Genomic DNA, 17,170 nt, shown 5'->3' with positions numbered 1-17,170 from the left:
ATCAAATTCAACAGAATTCATAATCCGTTCCTGGGTAAGAAAGAGGCCATCTTGATGTGGGGTGTGTCTCCTGTCGTGACTGTGGTTCATAAAGACAGGCAGTACCCCTGTCTAGAGCGAGGCAGCTCCCACTTCCCCACCCTCAGACCCCACAGCCACCTCCTCACTTGCTTCAGGCCACACTTGTTGGCCCTGACAGTGTTTCTTTTGACTGTTGGTCCTCCATTCAGTTAATGACTGTGTCATCACTTAAGTCCCCAAATGTGTCTTGATTGGTCTCCTCTCCTTAGGGGAACTGAGAAAGACAAGCGGACCAGTCATTAAGGGGAATGTGGAACAAAAGGAGAGGCTCCGGAGGTAAAAGGATAAAGGAAGAGAGATGCAGTGCGAGGGAGAGATGGGGAGGAGGAGGAAGGGGAGGAGGAGGAAAGAGAGGAGAAGGAGTTAAATCTGGAGATGTGGAGGAGTAGACTCTACTTTTTGGACTGAGTAGGAGATAAATTTTCAGAGGAATTCACACCTGTTCCCTTTACTTTCCCAGGAATCCACGGTGTGGCTTCATTGTGTGATTTGAAAAGTTGAAATACGGGCTTATGAATTGCTGGAGTGGCCAACACACATATATCCAGGTGTGTCCTAGAGACCTTCAAGGACACTGGCATTGGCGGTGGAGGCTGGTTGTATCTCTTCTTCTCCCTCCCCTGCCCAGGCATCTGGCAAGGGCATGCAAACCCTCCTAGACGCCACTCAGGGGTTCTTCTGCATTCTAGGGGGTCTCTTGCACAGGACTGGACAAGAAGTAGGTGACCCAAGGGAACTGTGCTCTCCAAGGATCGCCCCCCCCCCCAGCTTCATTGCACTGCTGACAAACCCAGCCACCCTCCAGCACCCCACTCATTTTGCTGTAAATTTTAGGCAGTTCAGGCTTCATGATTCTGTAGAAATTTAAGGGTTTTCAAGTCAGTCTTTCTGGTTTAAACAGCCTGGTCACTTACCAGTTAGTGCGACCGTGAATGTTTCCTTACTGATGGAATAGTAGTCCCTACCTCACAGGTTGCTGGTGTGGGTTAAATGAGGTGAATGTGTCAGTTATCTAGTGCATGCCCTAGACATAGTAGGTGTTTAGTTGATCTTAGTGTCCTCCTTCTGGACTTTCTGCCCACCCCAGTTCCATGCTGCTTTTCTAAATAGAAGATGGTGATACCTGGAAATGGAGGGCAAAGGAGGAAGGTATGTAGTCACATAAACCACAGCTTCCTCCAGATTAGGCAGTTAGTCAGTAAAACATTTATTATTCTTTTCATTGAGCTGTCTGAAGTAATAGGAATTTTTAAAAGATAGGAAATGCTTTTGCATTTAACAAAGGAACGGGAACTAACAGGCAAAACTCTAAGTTAAAAGAGGCCTGAAGAGCTCAGAATCAGCAACTAAGACTTTGGTGCCAACAGCTGCAGCAAATCATCTTGTCTGTCCTCTGGAAGGTGGGTAGGGCAGAAGATTCTGGCTGCGCGAGTGACTGGGAAAGTTTCTAGTGGCAAGAGGAAGACGATAACGTGGGCATCTTGTGAAAGAGAGGCAGTAGGATCTGGGCTCGTGCTCATGGTATTTGCTGTTTGAAGACGGAAGGGGAGAGTCTAGCAGACATCTCCTAACATCCGCATCCATGTCACCTGTAGATCAGAGAGTCTTTGTTTTCAGGGCCTCCTGGTGCGGTTCTACCAGGGCGTCGATCCACTCAGTGGTTCTCTTCTTGGCTTCCTCCCAGCTGAAGAGCGGCTCATATCCCATATCTCGCTGAGCTTTCTTATAGGAGAAGGTAAAAACACTGTTTTGCCATGTCACTAGGTGGCGGTCGAAGGGAGGTCGATATTTGTAAATTGGACTGAGCAGGAAGCTCACTATTTCCAGCAGGAAGGCAAGCCAGTACTTCAGAAATATGGGAAGTCTCATTCTGGAATCAAGGCAGAAGCCCCACTTTTTGCTCAAAGTGTAAGTTAAGTCATCATAGCTTTGGGGAGGTGTGTCATCTGAGATGTAGTAGAACTGTCCTTGGATGCTTGGGGCCTTCTTGGGGTCCCTCAGGGCCCTCAAGGCCATAATGTGGGCCCAGGCTATGTTGCCAACATAGACTGGGTTGGCTCTGGAGAACTTGCAGTTGTGTGTCAGGATGCCATTGTTGTTCAGGCCCTCATGCATAAGGTAATAAAGGGTTGGGCTTCCTTCCCCATAGATAAACATGGGCCTTAAGGCACAAGTGTATAAGGTGCCACCATTTTTAAGAGGCAACCCATTAGCTGCCAGCACAGCCTTCTCAGCAAGCTTTTTGCTGTATGGGTATGGAGAGGACCATTTTGTTTCGAGATGTGCTTCTTCATGGCCATTCTGGATGATCTCCCTGTAGGAGTTGGGCCCAGCCACCGCTACGGAGCTGGTGTAGATGAAGATTGGCACGCTAGCCTGGGAACAGGCCTCCAATAGGAGCTGGGTACCTGCCCAGGGGAGCACACCGTCAGTATCAGGAAATAACCCAAAAGGCCAACCATGCCCACAGACCTTGTCTTCCCCCACTATCCCTGCAAGTGAGGTGGTTATTGCAGATCAGGATGCATTCTGGCTGAGATCTGACTGTGCTATAGCCATAGGAAAAATGCAAAAATGGAAAGAGACTGACATTTGGGTTCTTGAGAGCAAGAATTTCTAGACTTTTGGATGGACTCATGGACCTGTGTGTATACTTGTAATTTTGGAAAAAGACATAGGATTGCCACTTTATATTTTGCCATGTAAGGACATTAAAAAATTATCATTTATCATCCCTACCAGCTCATTAAAGAAAGATTATTTTAAATAAAAAACTTAGGAGGCCATACTCTCAGAATAAGGACAGTCCTAGTCCTTAGATAAAAGAGGACAGTTGAATGACTCATATCATACACACACACACACACACACACAGAGTTGTATATAGGTTATACACTCTTAAATGTACATTGAATTGTTTGTATTTTTCTCTTTTTTTGAGGACCAATAAAACTTTGTCACAAGGACCTTGTTTGAGAGTCACTGAGCAAATGATTGGTGAGTTATGGGGAGAAGTTGGAGATCCAGACTCCATTCCTGATTGTATGTTCTCTACAAAGCGCACTCCTAATTCTGGCTGTGACTCCATGTACTCAGGTATGAAAAGTAGTGGGGACAAACCTTCCTCTTACTTAGCATTCCAGAGCCCTGCCCTGGCCTTGTGTGTTGAGAGAACCGGGCAGAGGAATGCGCCCTCTGGTGGTAATACCTTCGCTGGCTAGGACTTTAGCTCACAGAGGTAATGCAGAGTGCTTTCCCTACAAGAAAGGAGTTTCCTGTGCAAAGCTTCATTACTATTTTTTATTTCTTGTATTTCTTAATCCCTTTTAAGATCTTTGTGAAATTTATTTTCAGGAGAGACAGCCTCATGGTTTTTTTGTTTATTTTTTATTAAATCTAGAGGCAGAGAAAATTTGGAGCTAATTTGCCTGCAGAGGGGAAAATGACCATCGTTGTGAAGAATTTTCTAAACCTGAGAGTGATACTGGTTTTAGTCAACTGATGCTGCTAACACTTCTTAGGGTTTTCAAATTCACTGCTGTTGGGAGCTTTGGACAGTAGGAATAATGAGAGAGGAACTAAAAACTAAAAACTGGTTAATCTTAGCGCCCTTCTGGCAGTGTTAGCATGGCTCAGTAGACACCAGAAAGGGCCTTTTTTTCTTCTTCTTCTTTTCCCCAAAGCCCCCCAGTACATAGTTGTAGGTCCTTCTGGCTGTGCTATATGGGATGCCGCCTCAGCGTGGCCTGATGAGCAGTGCCATGTCTGCCCCCAGGATCGGAACTGGTGAAACCCTGGGCTGCCGAAGCAGAGCGTGCGAACTCAACTACTCAGCCACAGTGCCGGCCCCAAAAAGGGCCTTTTTTGAGATTGTGTTATTTTAGGCTGGAAACCCAAAAACAATGAGCTGCTTTAGAAAAGGAGTCTCTGAGTAGACTAACTTTGTAGAGCAGGGCAGGAAGACAGATGGGCTTGGGGGTTGGGGTCCTGTGGTACTGGGGAGACTGGCCTCCAGGGATCGGAGTGATGAGATTACATGGCAAGCTAATAAACGATTTAAGCTAATCCCTTGAGTGAATGTGTCTAGATTTAAAGTAGATTGGAAAGCCTCAATTCAGAAAGAGCCGCCAGGCATTTATGGGATGAGGATCTAAGGAGGGTGTACTCTGGGCACCTGGCCAGGAACTACTCTTTAATAGTAGACCCACTGTGGAGCTGAAGAAATGGTATTATGGTTAATGGGAAACTATTATTGTTAAGAGAGTATTATGAGAAGGAAAGTGCTGGATAATTCTGTACTGCCAGACCACTGTGAACCAGCTTTGAGAGGAATCCTCGAGAGGCATCCTTCTTTCAGGTGAGCAGGAAGGCTCTAGATGCTCTCATTACCCTTGGCGATCCTGTCTAGGGAGTCCTGCCTGAAGGAAACGGGCCCAGAGCTGTGGCTCATCACTTGTAACTGACTTGGGGGCACCTCATATCACAGAGCTCTTAGTTCTTGGCCTTACTGTGTGACAACCACCTTAGAGTCACACAGAAGGGCTAAAATGACGGCTAAGGAGGCACCTGTAAGGTCTGCTTCCAACCCAGGAGAGGCAGGAGGTGGTTGGATGTCAAGAGTTTGAGGTTGGAATTTAGTCAATGCTTGACTGGAGTCACAGTAGAAAGAGCTTCCATGACCTTTGGAGTCCACAGGGGTGGGTTTAGATTCCAGCTCTCCCTCTTCTACCCCTGGGACCTTGATCAAGTTGCTTCGCCCTTCTTAGCCCTAGTCTCCCCGTTTAAAACACTGAGGATGGCAGCCTTGAATCTCTTAGTTTGTACTGCTAAGCAAAAGCACTTGGTGCAGAGCTCAGCAGGTGTTCAGTGATAGGGGTTTCTCCCCCTTCCTTATCCTGTTTCCCATCCTCTTTTGCCCACCTCACTCCATCTGCTCTCCAGGATACTGTACCTTCCACATTGACATTCATGGTGACCTGTGGGTTAAAGAGGTTCGTGACGTCGATGATAGAGGCGGTGTGAATGACAGCTGAGGCGCCCTGGCAAGCTCTCTTCAGGAACTGCTCATCCAGAATGTCTCCCTCCAGCACGGTCAGCTTGACCTTGCTCTGGAGTTCTGTGTGAACATGAGTCAGGTCATTGGAAGGCTTTCTGGATCTGAAAGTTTCCTGATAAAGGTGGCATTTTACCCAGGTCTCTAAGGAGAGGCAGGCTTGGGGAAGGTTGGGCATGGGGACACATTCCATGAAGGGAACAGGTAAACAAAGATACAGAAATCGGAATGCACAGCATTTTTAGGGGAAGAGCAAACATCTGCTTCCACCCCATCTCATTCCAAAAACAGAATTGGAGCAGTGAGGAGTCAAGTGAGCATGGAACACAAAACAGTTAAAGAGACTCATGGGAAGTTCATAAAATTCATTAAGGAGAGTAGGGTGATTGTGGAGAGTGGATATAAGAGGAAAGAATTTGAATTTGATTCTATAGTGAATGAGGAATCGTGTATGGGTTTGGAATAAGCCTGGCCGCAGTATATAAAATGGATTTGTGTGGGGGATATAATAGAAAGCAAGGAGATTAATCAGAATGCCTGTGCCAAAGTTCAGACGAGGAGGACCAGAACCAAGGTTTCCGCAGTGGAAGCAGAGAAGGGGAGAGATACACAAGGTTCGACTTTTCAGACCTTCCCTTGACAGGTCCTGGTTCTTATTGGAGGTGGGCTGAGAGGACACAGAAGAGTCACTGTCAGCCCGAGTTTTTCACTTGGGTGATCAGGAGGATAGTGGAGCCATTAACAGGGAATTTAGAATGGGGCCAAATGATGGATTTAACTGAAAAACTCTGATTAGAAATAATCAAAAGCAGATATCAGCGCTGAAAATGAGTCAGCCACCTAGGACCTGACATTCTGGCCATGTAGCCAAGGGCAGCGGATACAGCCTCAGGGTCTTCGGCTCCTTTGAAGTCCATGGGAAGTGGCACTGCCTGTAAATTCATCACCTCAGATTAGCTCATGGAATAAAAGCTGTGCTATGTGCAGTTTGGATAAACACCCTACACTTATTTTGTGCTTTGTACTTTGTGCTCAACCTTCATGGATTTCTGATTTCCTTTCATGGTATCTCGTGAGATGGGTATTCTGATTTCCATTTTACAGGCAAGGAAACTGAGGCTCAGAGAAGTTAAGGGGCAGATCTAAGTCACATTTCTAGCGTAGATTCAGGCCTGCGCCTGCCTTCAAGCCTTGCTCACACTCCCCTGTCACCCAGATGCAGGACTGGCACTCTTCTGAGGCAGAGGAAGAATAAGTCAACTCAACCGAAATTGGCAATGGAGGCCAGAGAACAGTGAGAGGGGAACTCAGAGTGAAAAATTCAAGGCTGGAGAATTTCCTTCCTGGGTTACAACTTGGAAGAACCATCTGCTCTCCTTAAGCCTCTGCCAAGTTTGCTCTGCCCCCAGTCTCTTCCTGCTGTCAGACAACTCCAAGAAGGCCCTGAAGTGGGAGAAAGGCAGGGGAGAAGCAGCTGGGAATCAGCAGGAGAGTAGAATTTTCTCTGATTGTGTCTGCCCTCCTCCCTCTCTTCCTTTGCCTCTCCTTTGCTGCTAACTTCAGACAGAATGGCTCAAAGGAATTGATATGTCCAGAGGGGAGAAGTCCAAAGCCAAGAAAAGGACTTACTCCATTCGTCTGCAGGGATGCAGAGAAACCAGCAGGGGGCACTATGGATGCCTCAGTGGTGGAGCCACACTCTCTCCTTCTCCTAAGGCTCTGTGGACTTGGCAAGTGTTTTGCCTATCCTGAATATGCAGGTGCTTATGTGATGTGGGTTGGAGGGAGGTCCAGAGAGAAGCTTCTAGACAAACTAGTAGTTAAGAGGACAGATGCTGCAGCTAGACTGCCTGGGTTCAAATCCAGCTTTGCCATTTTCCAGCTGTGGGACCTCGAACAAGTGAATTAGCTTCTGCAAGGGTAGGTCCCTCGCCCCTTCCACCGTGTGAGGACGCAGCGTGAAGGTGCAGGCTATGAATCAGGAAGAGCACTTTCAGCAGCCCATGACCCTGCCTTGAATTTGGACTTCCAGACTCCAGAACAGTGAGAAATGAATTTCCGATGTCTTTAGGCTACCTGGCCTGTGGTATTTTGTTATAGCAGCCTGAATGAACTAAGACAGCCTCTTAGAGCCTGTATTTTCATCTTTAAAGAAAGGAGGATAATGTCACCTGTCCCATAGGGTTGTTATGCGGAGCAAATGAGGCAGCACGTGTAAAACACTTAGCACAGTGCTAGGCACAGAAAGAACGCTGTCAGGATTCTCTATGATGTTCTTTACAGAGGGTTCTGCCCTTCCATGACATCGCCTGACTTGTCACATTGGGGAACTGTTCCTGTAGGTTGAGCATTTCCCTTTCTGGGCGTCAGCTGTCAGATTGCAAATATGGCTGGAAGGGAAGGATTGAAAGAGTTGATGCTGATCATTTGTGAATTTGTTTATCAGAGACACTCTTGAAGCAGAGGCTAGAGAAAATAGGATGTTTGAAGAGGTCAGAGAAGAGGAAAAAAGAGCAGAGCAATGGAGGAGGTCCAGAGAGCAGGTGGGGGCCTTCTGTGTGGGGAGGGGGGGACTTCTGGGCAGCCATGGCTTGCCTGTAGATACCCAGTCCACCAGGGCTGAGGAGGGGGACAGGGAATTGGTTTGGAGGCACACAGGGGAGAAATGGGAGAGACTGAAGATTCACTTTGCCAAGAGTCAGCCCTAGGGCCATGGGATCAGGGCCTCTGTGAGGGGGCTGTGTTCTGGGCTCTGCTACCCATTAATCGGAGGGCCTCGGCAAGTCACTTTACCTATGTGGATCCCGATTGCCTCATGTCCCAGTGGGTGGAACCCCTTTCCTACCTTCCTCACAGGGTTATTTTGAGGATCTGGGGGTGAAACAAGTTGGAAAATACACCATCAATCCAGCTTTTGCATTTGCACTGGGGCAGCAATCTGGGAAAAGCACAATGAGCTGCTACAGTAAATTCCGCAGTCACTTTCCTTTTGGTGATGAGGAGCAGAGACAAATGGTAAAAAGAGATGTACAGGGACTCCACTTGAGGCATGTACCCGCTCATGCTGCCTCTCTCGGTCTCTGGCTCCTGCCCTGTACACTCATGCACCCTCTCCAGTTTCCCCTCCCTCTGTCTCATTCTCTCCCTCTCTCTTCCTCTAATGCTTTCTTTCTCACTCTTTCTGTCTCCGATTTTCTCTTTCCCTCTAATTCTCTCTCTTATTTTTTCTCACTATCTCTGATTCTCTCTCTCTCGCACACACACACACACACACACGTTCAGCTTCACCTTCACTTCGTTTTGTTTCACCTTCACTGGAGATGCTAACTGAAGCCGTGAAAAGACCAAGACCATCAAGAGCAGCGGGGACCTGCTGGTGGGGTCTCCAGGCTAATGGCATTTGCTTGCCCTTTGCAAATGTTGCACAGTAATTGCCAAGTCAAAAATCTTCTGAACATTAAAGAGTTGTTGACAAAGGAGAGAACCTATATGTGATTTTCTAGATGAGAACAAAAGAGACCTATAGGCTGAAGTAGCTGGCCTATGGTCACCCTCTCTAGTTCTGGATCAGGGCCAGAATCTAATCTCCTGACACCTACTCAGTGTCTTTTATACCCACCATCTGTGATTTCCTGTCTGATGACTTTGGACATGGGATTAGCTTTGATTTGGCTACAACTTTCTCTAATCCCCTAGACAAGAACCACCCCCACCCCATCACAACCACACCTATGCAGGGTTTAAGATGGAGCCACACACCCATGACTCGAGTTCACTTACTGGAAAATTCTTCCCGCAATTCCGGTCTGAAGACTTTGTCCAGTGCTCTGATCTCCTGTACCTCCTTCTCCTCCACCAGCAAGCGGACAATCCTCTGACCCAGAAAGCCTCCTGCTCCCGTCACAAGGCAGCTCCACCCAGCCATGGGTAAACCTGAGTAACAAGAAATGCTCGCCAGGAACCAGAAAACGCAGGCGAGCAGATTGGATTAGAGAGTGACCCTGGAGAGAGCTAAAAAGAGAGATCAAGTAGTTCAGGCTCACAAAAACTCATTTTGTTCCCTTCGCTGCATTTTTGCAAAAATCCCATGTCACTGCCCCGGAGCAGAAGCTCTAACCTGTTAGAGTGCCAAAAGCCAGATGAAAGAGCCTGGGTTCTGGTCTCCTTATCTCCCAAAGGCAGAACTGGAGCTTTATGTATTGTCCTTCTGACTCAGCCTCTTCACCTCCACCCTCGCTCCTCCTCCAGCATTCCTCCCCCCAAGAAAAATGGTAAGCTTTAGCTTATATCTCTCATTCTTCTGAGGCACGGGACAAGAAAGTGAGCTTCAAGGTCACAGTGTGAATAAAGACTCTTGGTTCTAGCCTCTATAGGACACCAGGCAGTTGGTGCTAGCTGTCTGGGATCCACAATCTGTGAACTTAAACTAGACCAGGAGAAATCTCCCAATGCAATGTGAATTTTCGCCTTGTGCAGTAAATACATCTGGGGGGAAAATCCACTTTAGCCCGTTGTCTCCTCTCTCAGAGTCGTTTGAAACATTGCTGCCATCTTGCAAAGTTTAGAAATTGATAATGGTGGCAGCTCGAGTTATTAAGATTTTTAGGAAGTGACTATCTTACCAACCCAATGTATCCAGAACCTCAGTTCCCGTTTCCCCCTGGAGAACTCTGGGTTCCTTCAGGGAAGCTGTCTAGTGATAACCACCTAGTTCTATGGCCTGAATAATGAGAGTAGGGATCTGTAGTTGTGGGCCACAGTGGCTCTTGTTATAGGCCTTTGTGTTCACCCCATGTTTTGGTTGCAAATCTACTCGCAGCAGATGCCTGAACTGAAGAGGCTGTGGATGCTTCTGAAGCCTATGCCCCAGAGGTGCCCAGACACCACCGCTATAAGTTCCTCAAGACACTGTCTTTCCTCCACTTTTAAAAATTGAATTGTAATTTACAAGCATTAAGATGTCCAGATCTTAAATGTTTAGTTCAATGGACCTTAGCAATTATGCCACCCATTTAACCACCACCCAAAACAAGATATAGAACATTTTCTTCACTCCAGAAAGTTCTTTCCTGCCCCCTGTCAGTTTCCACCCCTGCCCCACAATCTGCCGTGGAAGCAACTACTTTCTGATTTTTATTCCCGTAGATATTCTCCTAATTTTTTCTTCTAAAGTCTTTATGGTTCTGGATGTGTATTTAAATATAGAATCCATCTGAAATTGTTATGTGCATGGGGTACAGAAAAACTCACTGTTATATTTCTCTATTGTCTATTTTCTATTTCATTAGTTTTTTAAAATTGTTTGCTTCCTTTCATTTACTTTGGGTTTAATTTACTCTTCTTTTTCAACGTTCTTATGGTCAAATCTTAGATAATTGATTTTGTGCTTTTCCTCTTTTCAACTACACCCATTTAAAGCTGTAAATTTCCCTCTAAGCACTGTGTCAGCTATAGCCAATAATTTTGATGTATTGGATTTTTATCATCATTCAGGTAAAAATATTTTTCCTAACTTTCCTTGTTATTTCATCTTTGATATGAGTTATTCAGAAGTATGCTGTTTAATTTCTAAAATTGGAGATTTTCTAGATATCTTATTGTTATCGATTTCTAATTTAGTACTGTTGTGGTCAGAGTATATACTCTATATGATTCTGATTCTTAGATATTTATTGAGACTTGTTTTGTGGTCCAGCATATGGTCTATCTTGCTGAAAATGCCTCATGCACTTGAAAACAACGTTTTCTGCAGTTGTTGGGAGTCAGTGCTCTACAAAGATTGGGTTTGACAGCCTACTGTGTCTCTCCCACTCCCCATGTTGTGGACATTCTCCACTTCCCATTTGGGACCTGACTCCCAATGCCTCAAACACACTTGCTTAGGAAAGGTTGACCTTGGTCACCGAGTTGTAGCAGCTTGTTCTCTGAAGCTATCAGCACTACCTACAGGCCTTTGGTCTTGCTGAGACCTGTGGAGCCCTATCCGAGGCTACTGTGGATGAAAATAATCCATAACCAATCTATAAATGAAAATTTGGGCGAGTTTTTTCTGAGCTTAAATCTGAGGATTATAACCCGGGAGAGTCTTTCCACAAAGGAACAGAGCACTCCAAAGAAGTGGGGGTATACAGGATGGTTATATACCCTCAAAGAGTATGTTTCACATACGATTGAAATGTCCCTTTTACAATAGTCACGAGGCTGCTCTGTCAGCACAGCGATTGATGGAAACAGCAGGTAGGTCTGCTGCCTCGGTGAACACAGCAGGGTGGCAGTCTGTTGTCTCCAGCTGAGTGGTCACAGGTGAGCGCCGCAATCGGTTCCCAGCCTAAAGAAAGATGCTTAATCTTTAAGGAGACGCCAACGTTGGGAGGGGGAGAGAAGTTGCAGCTTTATCTCAAGGGCCTTTGCTCTTGCCATAGGGAATCTCTAAAGCAGATATACAATGCATGCTCAACGGCCTCGGTCAGGCCCTTTTGGAAAGACAAGGTCAGGCCGAATTACGTTTACACCAAATGGCTTCCTCACATACTCCAATATATCCTATTACTTGCCATTTTTATCTGTCAATACACTTAAAATAAGTGAATTTTATGGCATGTAAGTGATATCTCAGTAAAACTGTTTAGAAATAAAAGAAAGGTGATATTGTGGCCCCCATCAGCCTTGCCCTTTCTTTTATTTCTCACTTTCCATAGAGTTTATATTTAGCAGCTTCACTCAGAGACTCTGAACTCCTATCCTAGCGGCTTTTTAACTGAAGGCAATTCCCACTCCCAGCAGCTGGGGGAATGAGTACTCCAGTCCTGAAAGGGCTGGGGGATGTGTGTGGCTCACGTAGAGCATCACTATAGCAGGCAAAGCTCTACGATGCACCTTGGTAGTGACAAATAAAAATGGCAAGTAATAGGATATATTGGAGTATGTGAGGAAGCCACTTTGTGTAAACCTAATTTGGCCTGACCTCGTCTTTCCAAAAGGGCCTGACCGAGGCCGTTGAGCATGCATTGTATATCTGCTTTAGAGATTCCCTACGGCAAGAGCAAAGGCCCTTGAGATAAAGCTGCAACTTCTCTCCCCCTCCCAACGTTGGCGTCTCCTTAAAGATTAAGCATCTTTCTTTAGGCTGGGAACCGATTGCGGCGCTCACCTGTGACCACTCAGCTGGAGACAACAGACTGCCACCCTGCTGTGTTCACCGAGGCAGCAGACCTACCTGCTGTTTCCATCAATCGCTGTGCTGACAGAGCAGCCTCGTGACTATTGTAAAAGGGACATTTCAATCGTATGTGAAACATACTCTTTGAGGGTATATAACCATCCTGTATACCCCCACTTCTTTGGAGTGCTCTGTTCCTTTGTGGAAAGACTCTCCCGGGTTATAATCCTCAGATTTAAGCTCAGAATAAACTCGCCCAAATTTTCATTTATAGATTGGTTATGGATTATTTTTGTTGACAGTATAATTCAACTATTTTAAGTAAAATTATGGACTTGTGTAACCATCACCACAATCCTGTTTTGGAACATTTCTATCACCCCCAAAAGATCTCTCCTGCCCATTAGCAGCCGCTCCTCATTCCCACTCCCAAGCTCTAGGCAACCTCTAGTTGACCATCTGACTCTGTAGATTTGCCTTTTCTTGATGTCATATAAATGGAGTCACACAACATATGGTCTTTTGCATCTGGCTTCTTTTATTTAGCATAATATACCTTTGAGGTTCATCTATGTTGTAGCATGTATCAGTATTTCACTCCTTTTAGGTGCTGAATACTATTCCATTGTCTGAATATATCATATTTTGTTTATTCATTCAGCAATTCATGGGTAGTTGAGTGTTTCTATTTTTGGGACTATTATGGATAAAGCTGGTATGAATATTCATATGCAAGTGTTTGTGTGGACATATGTTTTCATTTCTCTTGGGTATAGAGCTAGGAGAAAAATTGCTGGGTCACATGGTAAATTTCTCTTTGACTTAAGAAGCTGCCGAACACTTCCAAAGTGGCTGTGTTTTCCACCAGTAACGAGTGAATGTTTCAGTTTTTCAACATTGTTCTTCACATCCTCCACTTGCTATTGTCCATCGTTTTATTATAGCCATTCTAGTGGGTAAGAGGTGGTGTCTCACTGTAGTTTTGATTTGAATTTCCCTAATGGACTAATGATGCTGAACATCTTTTCAAATGCTTATTGGACATTCCTATACCTATATCTTTTAGGTGAAGTGTCTTTACAAATCTTTTCCCCATTTTTAAATCATTATTTATCTTACTGTTGAATTGTCAGAGTACTTTATATTCTGGATTCGAGTGGCTTTAACAGATGTATGATTTGAAAATATTTTTTCCCAGTCTGTGGCTTATCTTTCCATTTTCTTAATAACGTCTTTTAAGCACAAACATTTTTAATTTTGATGGAGTCTGAGGTTTTCAATTTTTTTTCATCTAGCATTTCTGTTTTTGTCTAACCCAAAGTTGTGAAGATTTTCACCTGTGTTTTCTTCTAAGAGCTGTATAATTTTGGCACTTACATTTAGGTCTATGATCCATTTTGAGGGAATTTTTGCATGTGGTGTGAGTTAATGGTCTAAATTTATACAGTCAATTGATTTTGACAAAGGTGCCAAGTAAATTCAGTGGGAGAAAAGGATAATCTTTCAAACAAATGGTGCTGTAACAATTGGATTGTCTACGTGCTCAGGGAAGGTCAGGGCGTGTTATGTCAGGCAGAACTCATCTGGGTCACTGCCAGTTGGCATCAGAGTTTGGGAAGAATTGCTCCATACGATACAGCATGTTAAATAAGATGCTGTTAGGAAATCACACAAAGGCCAAGGGTTGGCCAAAAAATAGAAAGTGTGATTTTCCCATCCTTCCATCCTCCACCGATGCATAAGTAGTCGGGAAATTGCTGGGCCCAAAGTGTGTGTCTGCATTCCAGTATAGGGACACGAGCCTCCTTTATTCTATTTTTGTATCATGTAAGCACAAGAAAGCAGCTTTATCAATGGAGGAGCTCACATGCTGTTGGTGCCAGACAGTCTGGATTTGGAGTGCCAGCTGTCTAGAAGAGTTGTATGGGAAAGTCAGTTGCCCAGCACCTGGAGTCTGTGGGGCTCATGGGAAGTGTTTCCCTCCCTTTGGGGGAGAAAGCCACTGATTCCACAGGGAGCTATTCAGGGTATAGTCCCTCATCCTGAAGAGAAGGGATCCCCCTTCTTGGCTACCTTGTTAAACTCTTGGGTCACTTTAGGACGATTATGCTTCTTGTGCCACAGTCCTAGAGAGGTAGATTTGGGAAACAGAAGTATACAATAATTTTTAAATTCTATAGGGAGAGAGTATTCTATAGGGAGAGAGTATTCGGGAATAAAAGAAAAGCCTTGGGACTGAATACTGGGACAAACATAACAACATTTAGAGGTTGCACCGAGGAGGAGGAGCCAGCTAAGGAGACTGAGCAGGAGTGGTGTGAGGCAGGTGGAGAGTATGGCATTATGAAAGTCAAGCGGAGAAAGTATTTCAAGAAGGAAGATGTGGTCAGCTGTGTTGGGTGTTGCTGAGGCATCAAATGCAATGAAGAAAATAGTTGACCACAGGTTTGGGCAACATCAAGTTCATAAATAACTTGGTAAGAGCGATTTCCATGGAAAGTTGGGTTGCAAGTCCAACTGGAATGCATCGAGGAACAGATGAAAAGAAGTGAAGAGTGACTACAAAAAAACCTGTCCAAGAAGTTGTGCCATGAAATCTCAATAAAAAGATGTGAAAGCCAGTGGGGTCAAGAGTTTGTTGTTGTGGTCATTATATTGTCTTATTTATTATTATTACTTATCTAGGTAGCATTGGCTTATAACATTATATAAATTTCAGGTTTACATCAGTATATTTCGATTTCTGTGTAGACTACATCGTGTTCACCACCCAAAGACTAATTATCATTTGTCATTGTACACATGTGCCCTTTTACTCTTTTTGCCCTCCTCCTTCCCCCCCTTCCCCTCTGGTAACTGCTAATCTACTCTCTATGTCTATGTGTTTGTGTTTGTTGTTTGCTTTTTTTAATTTTCCACATATGAGTGAAATCATATGGCATTTGTGTTTCTTCATCTGACTTACGTCGCTTAGCATAATACCCCAACAGGTCCGTCCATGTTGTTGCAAATGGGACGATTTTGTCTTTTTTATAGCTGAGTAGTATTCCACTGTGTATGTGTGTATATATATATATACCACTTCTTCTTTATCCATTCATCTGTTGATGGGCACTTGGGTTGCTTCTACATCTTGGCTATTGTGAATGATGTTGTGATGAACACAGGGATATATAAATCTCTTTGAATTGTTGATTTCATCTTTGGATAAAATGCCCAGTAGTGGGATAGCTGAATCATATGGTATTTCTATTTTTAATTTTTTGAGAAATCTCTATACTGTTTTCCATAGTGGCTGCACCAGTTTGCTTTCCCATCAACAGAGTATGAGAGTTCCCTTTTCTCCACATCCTGTCCAACCCTTGTTATTTCTTGTCTTGTTAATTCTAGCTATTCAGACAGGTGTAAGGTGATATCTCACTGTAGTTTTGATTTGCATTTCCCTAATAATTAGTGATGTTGAACATTTTTTCATGTGCTTGTTGGCCATCTGTATATCTTCTTTGGAAAAATGTCTGTTCATATCTTCTGCCCATTTTTTGATCTGGTTGTTTGTGTGTTTTTGTTGTTGAGTTGTATGAGTTCTTTATATATTTGGATATTAACCTCTTATAGGACATATGATTTACAAGTATCTTCTCCCAATCACCAAGTTGTCTTTTCGTTTTGTTGATGGCTTTCTTTGCCTTGCAGAAGTTTTTAGTTTGGTATAGTCCCATTGGTTTATTTTTTCTTTTGTTTCCCTTGCCTGGGGAGACATGGTATTCAAAAAGATACTACTAAGAACTGATGTTGAAGAGCATACTGCTTATATTTTCTTCTCGGAGTTTTATGATTTCAGGTCTTACATTCAAGTCTTTAATCCATTTTGAGTTAATTTTTGTGTATGGTGTAAGATATTGGTTTACTTTCATTCTTTTGCTTGTGGCTGTCCGGTTTTTCTGATACCATTTATTGGAGAGACTTTCCTTTCTCCCTTGCTGAAAATTAACTGTCCATAGATGTGTGGGTTTATTTCTGGGCTCTCGATTCTGTTCCATTGATGTGTGTATCTGTTTTTCTGTCAGCATCATGCTGTTTTGGTTACTATAGCTTGGTGTATAATTTGAAGTCAGAGAGTGTGATACCTCAACTTTGTTCATTTTTCTCAGGATTGTTTTGGCTATTCAGGGTCTTTTGTTGTTCCACGTAAATTTTAGGATTCTTTGTTCTATTTCCATGAAAAAAGTCATTGGGATTTTGTTAGAGACTGCATTGAATCTGATGGGATAAATGAAAAGCAATAAGAAAAGTTAATTGTGAGGAAGCCATGTTGGTTTAAAACTGATTTGACTTGGCCTTGCTTTTCCAGAATGGCCTGACGTGGTCTTTCAAGCATGCAATGTACATCTGCTTTAAATGCTTACAGTATACCAAAGCAAGGAATACTGCCTTTAACCATAGGGATGAATGCCTCCACCCACATCAGCATTTCTTTACAGATAAGCACTCCTTCCTAAACACCAGGGTCAGATTGACCTGCTGTGTACATCTTGTGACCTGCTGCACATGGCAAATATCTTGTGATTGCAGCTAAAAGAAAAAAAAAGTATTCCTGTCATATCTGATGTATGTTCCTTGTTCCAAAATGGTATATAACCACACTGTACATCTCACTTATCTGGAGTGTTTCCTTCCCTGGGGGAAGATGCTATCCCAGGAGATAGTCCTCAGGATTGGCTCATATATTAAACTCAGCCCAGTTTTGATCTATAGATTGATTACTGGTTATTTACATTGACAAATATGTAGATTGCTTTGGGAAGTGTGGACATTTTAACTGTGTCAATTCTTCAAATCCATGAGCACAGAATATCTGTACATTTCTTTATGTCTTC

The 17,170-nt window shown here is 44.0% G+C and overlaps 1 protein-coding gene and 1 long non-coding RNA gene across 2 annotated transcripts in view; one reads left to right on the top strand and one right to left on the bottom strand.

Moving 5' to 3' along the window:
• Window positions 1-1,275: 1,275 nt before the first annotated feature.
• HSD3B2 (hydroxy-delta-5-steroid dehydrogenase, 3 beta- and steroid delta-isomerase 2) lies at window positions 1,276-9,329 on the bottom strand. Its single transcript, XM_046645442.1, has 4 exons — window positions 9,252-9,329; window positions 8,915-9,067; window positions 5,033-5,197; window positions 1,276-2,489 (listed from the first exon to the last, which is right to left on the bottom strand). Exons 2-4 carry the CDS (start codon window positions 9,057-9,059, stop codon window positions 1,678-1,680), a joined length of 1,122 nt encoding a protein of 373 aa, XP_046501398.1. The 5' UTR covers window positions 9,060-9,067; window positions 9,252-9,329; the 3' UTR covers window positions 1,276-1,677.
• Window positions 5,211-17,170, top strand: part of LOC124229908 (uncharacterized) — an 84,581-nt gene continuing 72,621 nt past the window's right edge. The window contains exon 1 of the long non-coding RNA XR_006886018.1: window positions 5,211-7,054. This is a non-coding gene — a long non-coding RNA (uncharacterized LOC124229908). The remainder of the gene's footprint in view (window positions 7,055-17,170) is intronic.

This window comes from Equus quagga, chromosome 18, assembly GCF_021613505.1.
Source record: "Equus quagga isolate Etosha38 chromosome 18, UCLA_HA_Equagga_1.0, whole genome shotgun sequence".
Taxonomy (NCBI): domain Eukaryota; kingdom Metazoa; phylum Chordata; class Mammalia; order Perissodactyla; family Equidae; genus Equus; species Equus quagga.
This window is presented reverse-complemented; position numbering and strand designations above follow the sequence as displayed.

Bases quoted from the DNA above. Each gene is read 5' to 3' on its own strand.
- HSD3B2 (XM_046645442.1), bottom strand. From the start codon at position 9,059: ATGGCTGGGTGGAGCTGCCTTGTGACGGGAGCAGGAGGCTTTCTGGGT. The intron at 5,198-8,914 runs GTAAGTGAACTC...ATGTTCACACAG, and splicing joins ATTGCGGGAAGAATTTTCCA to AACTCCAGAGCAAGGTCAAG. The intron at 2,490-5,032 runs GTACAGTATCCT...TCCCCTGGGCAG, and splicing joins CATGAATGTCAATGTGGAAG to GTACCCAGCTCCTATTGGAG.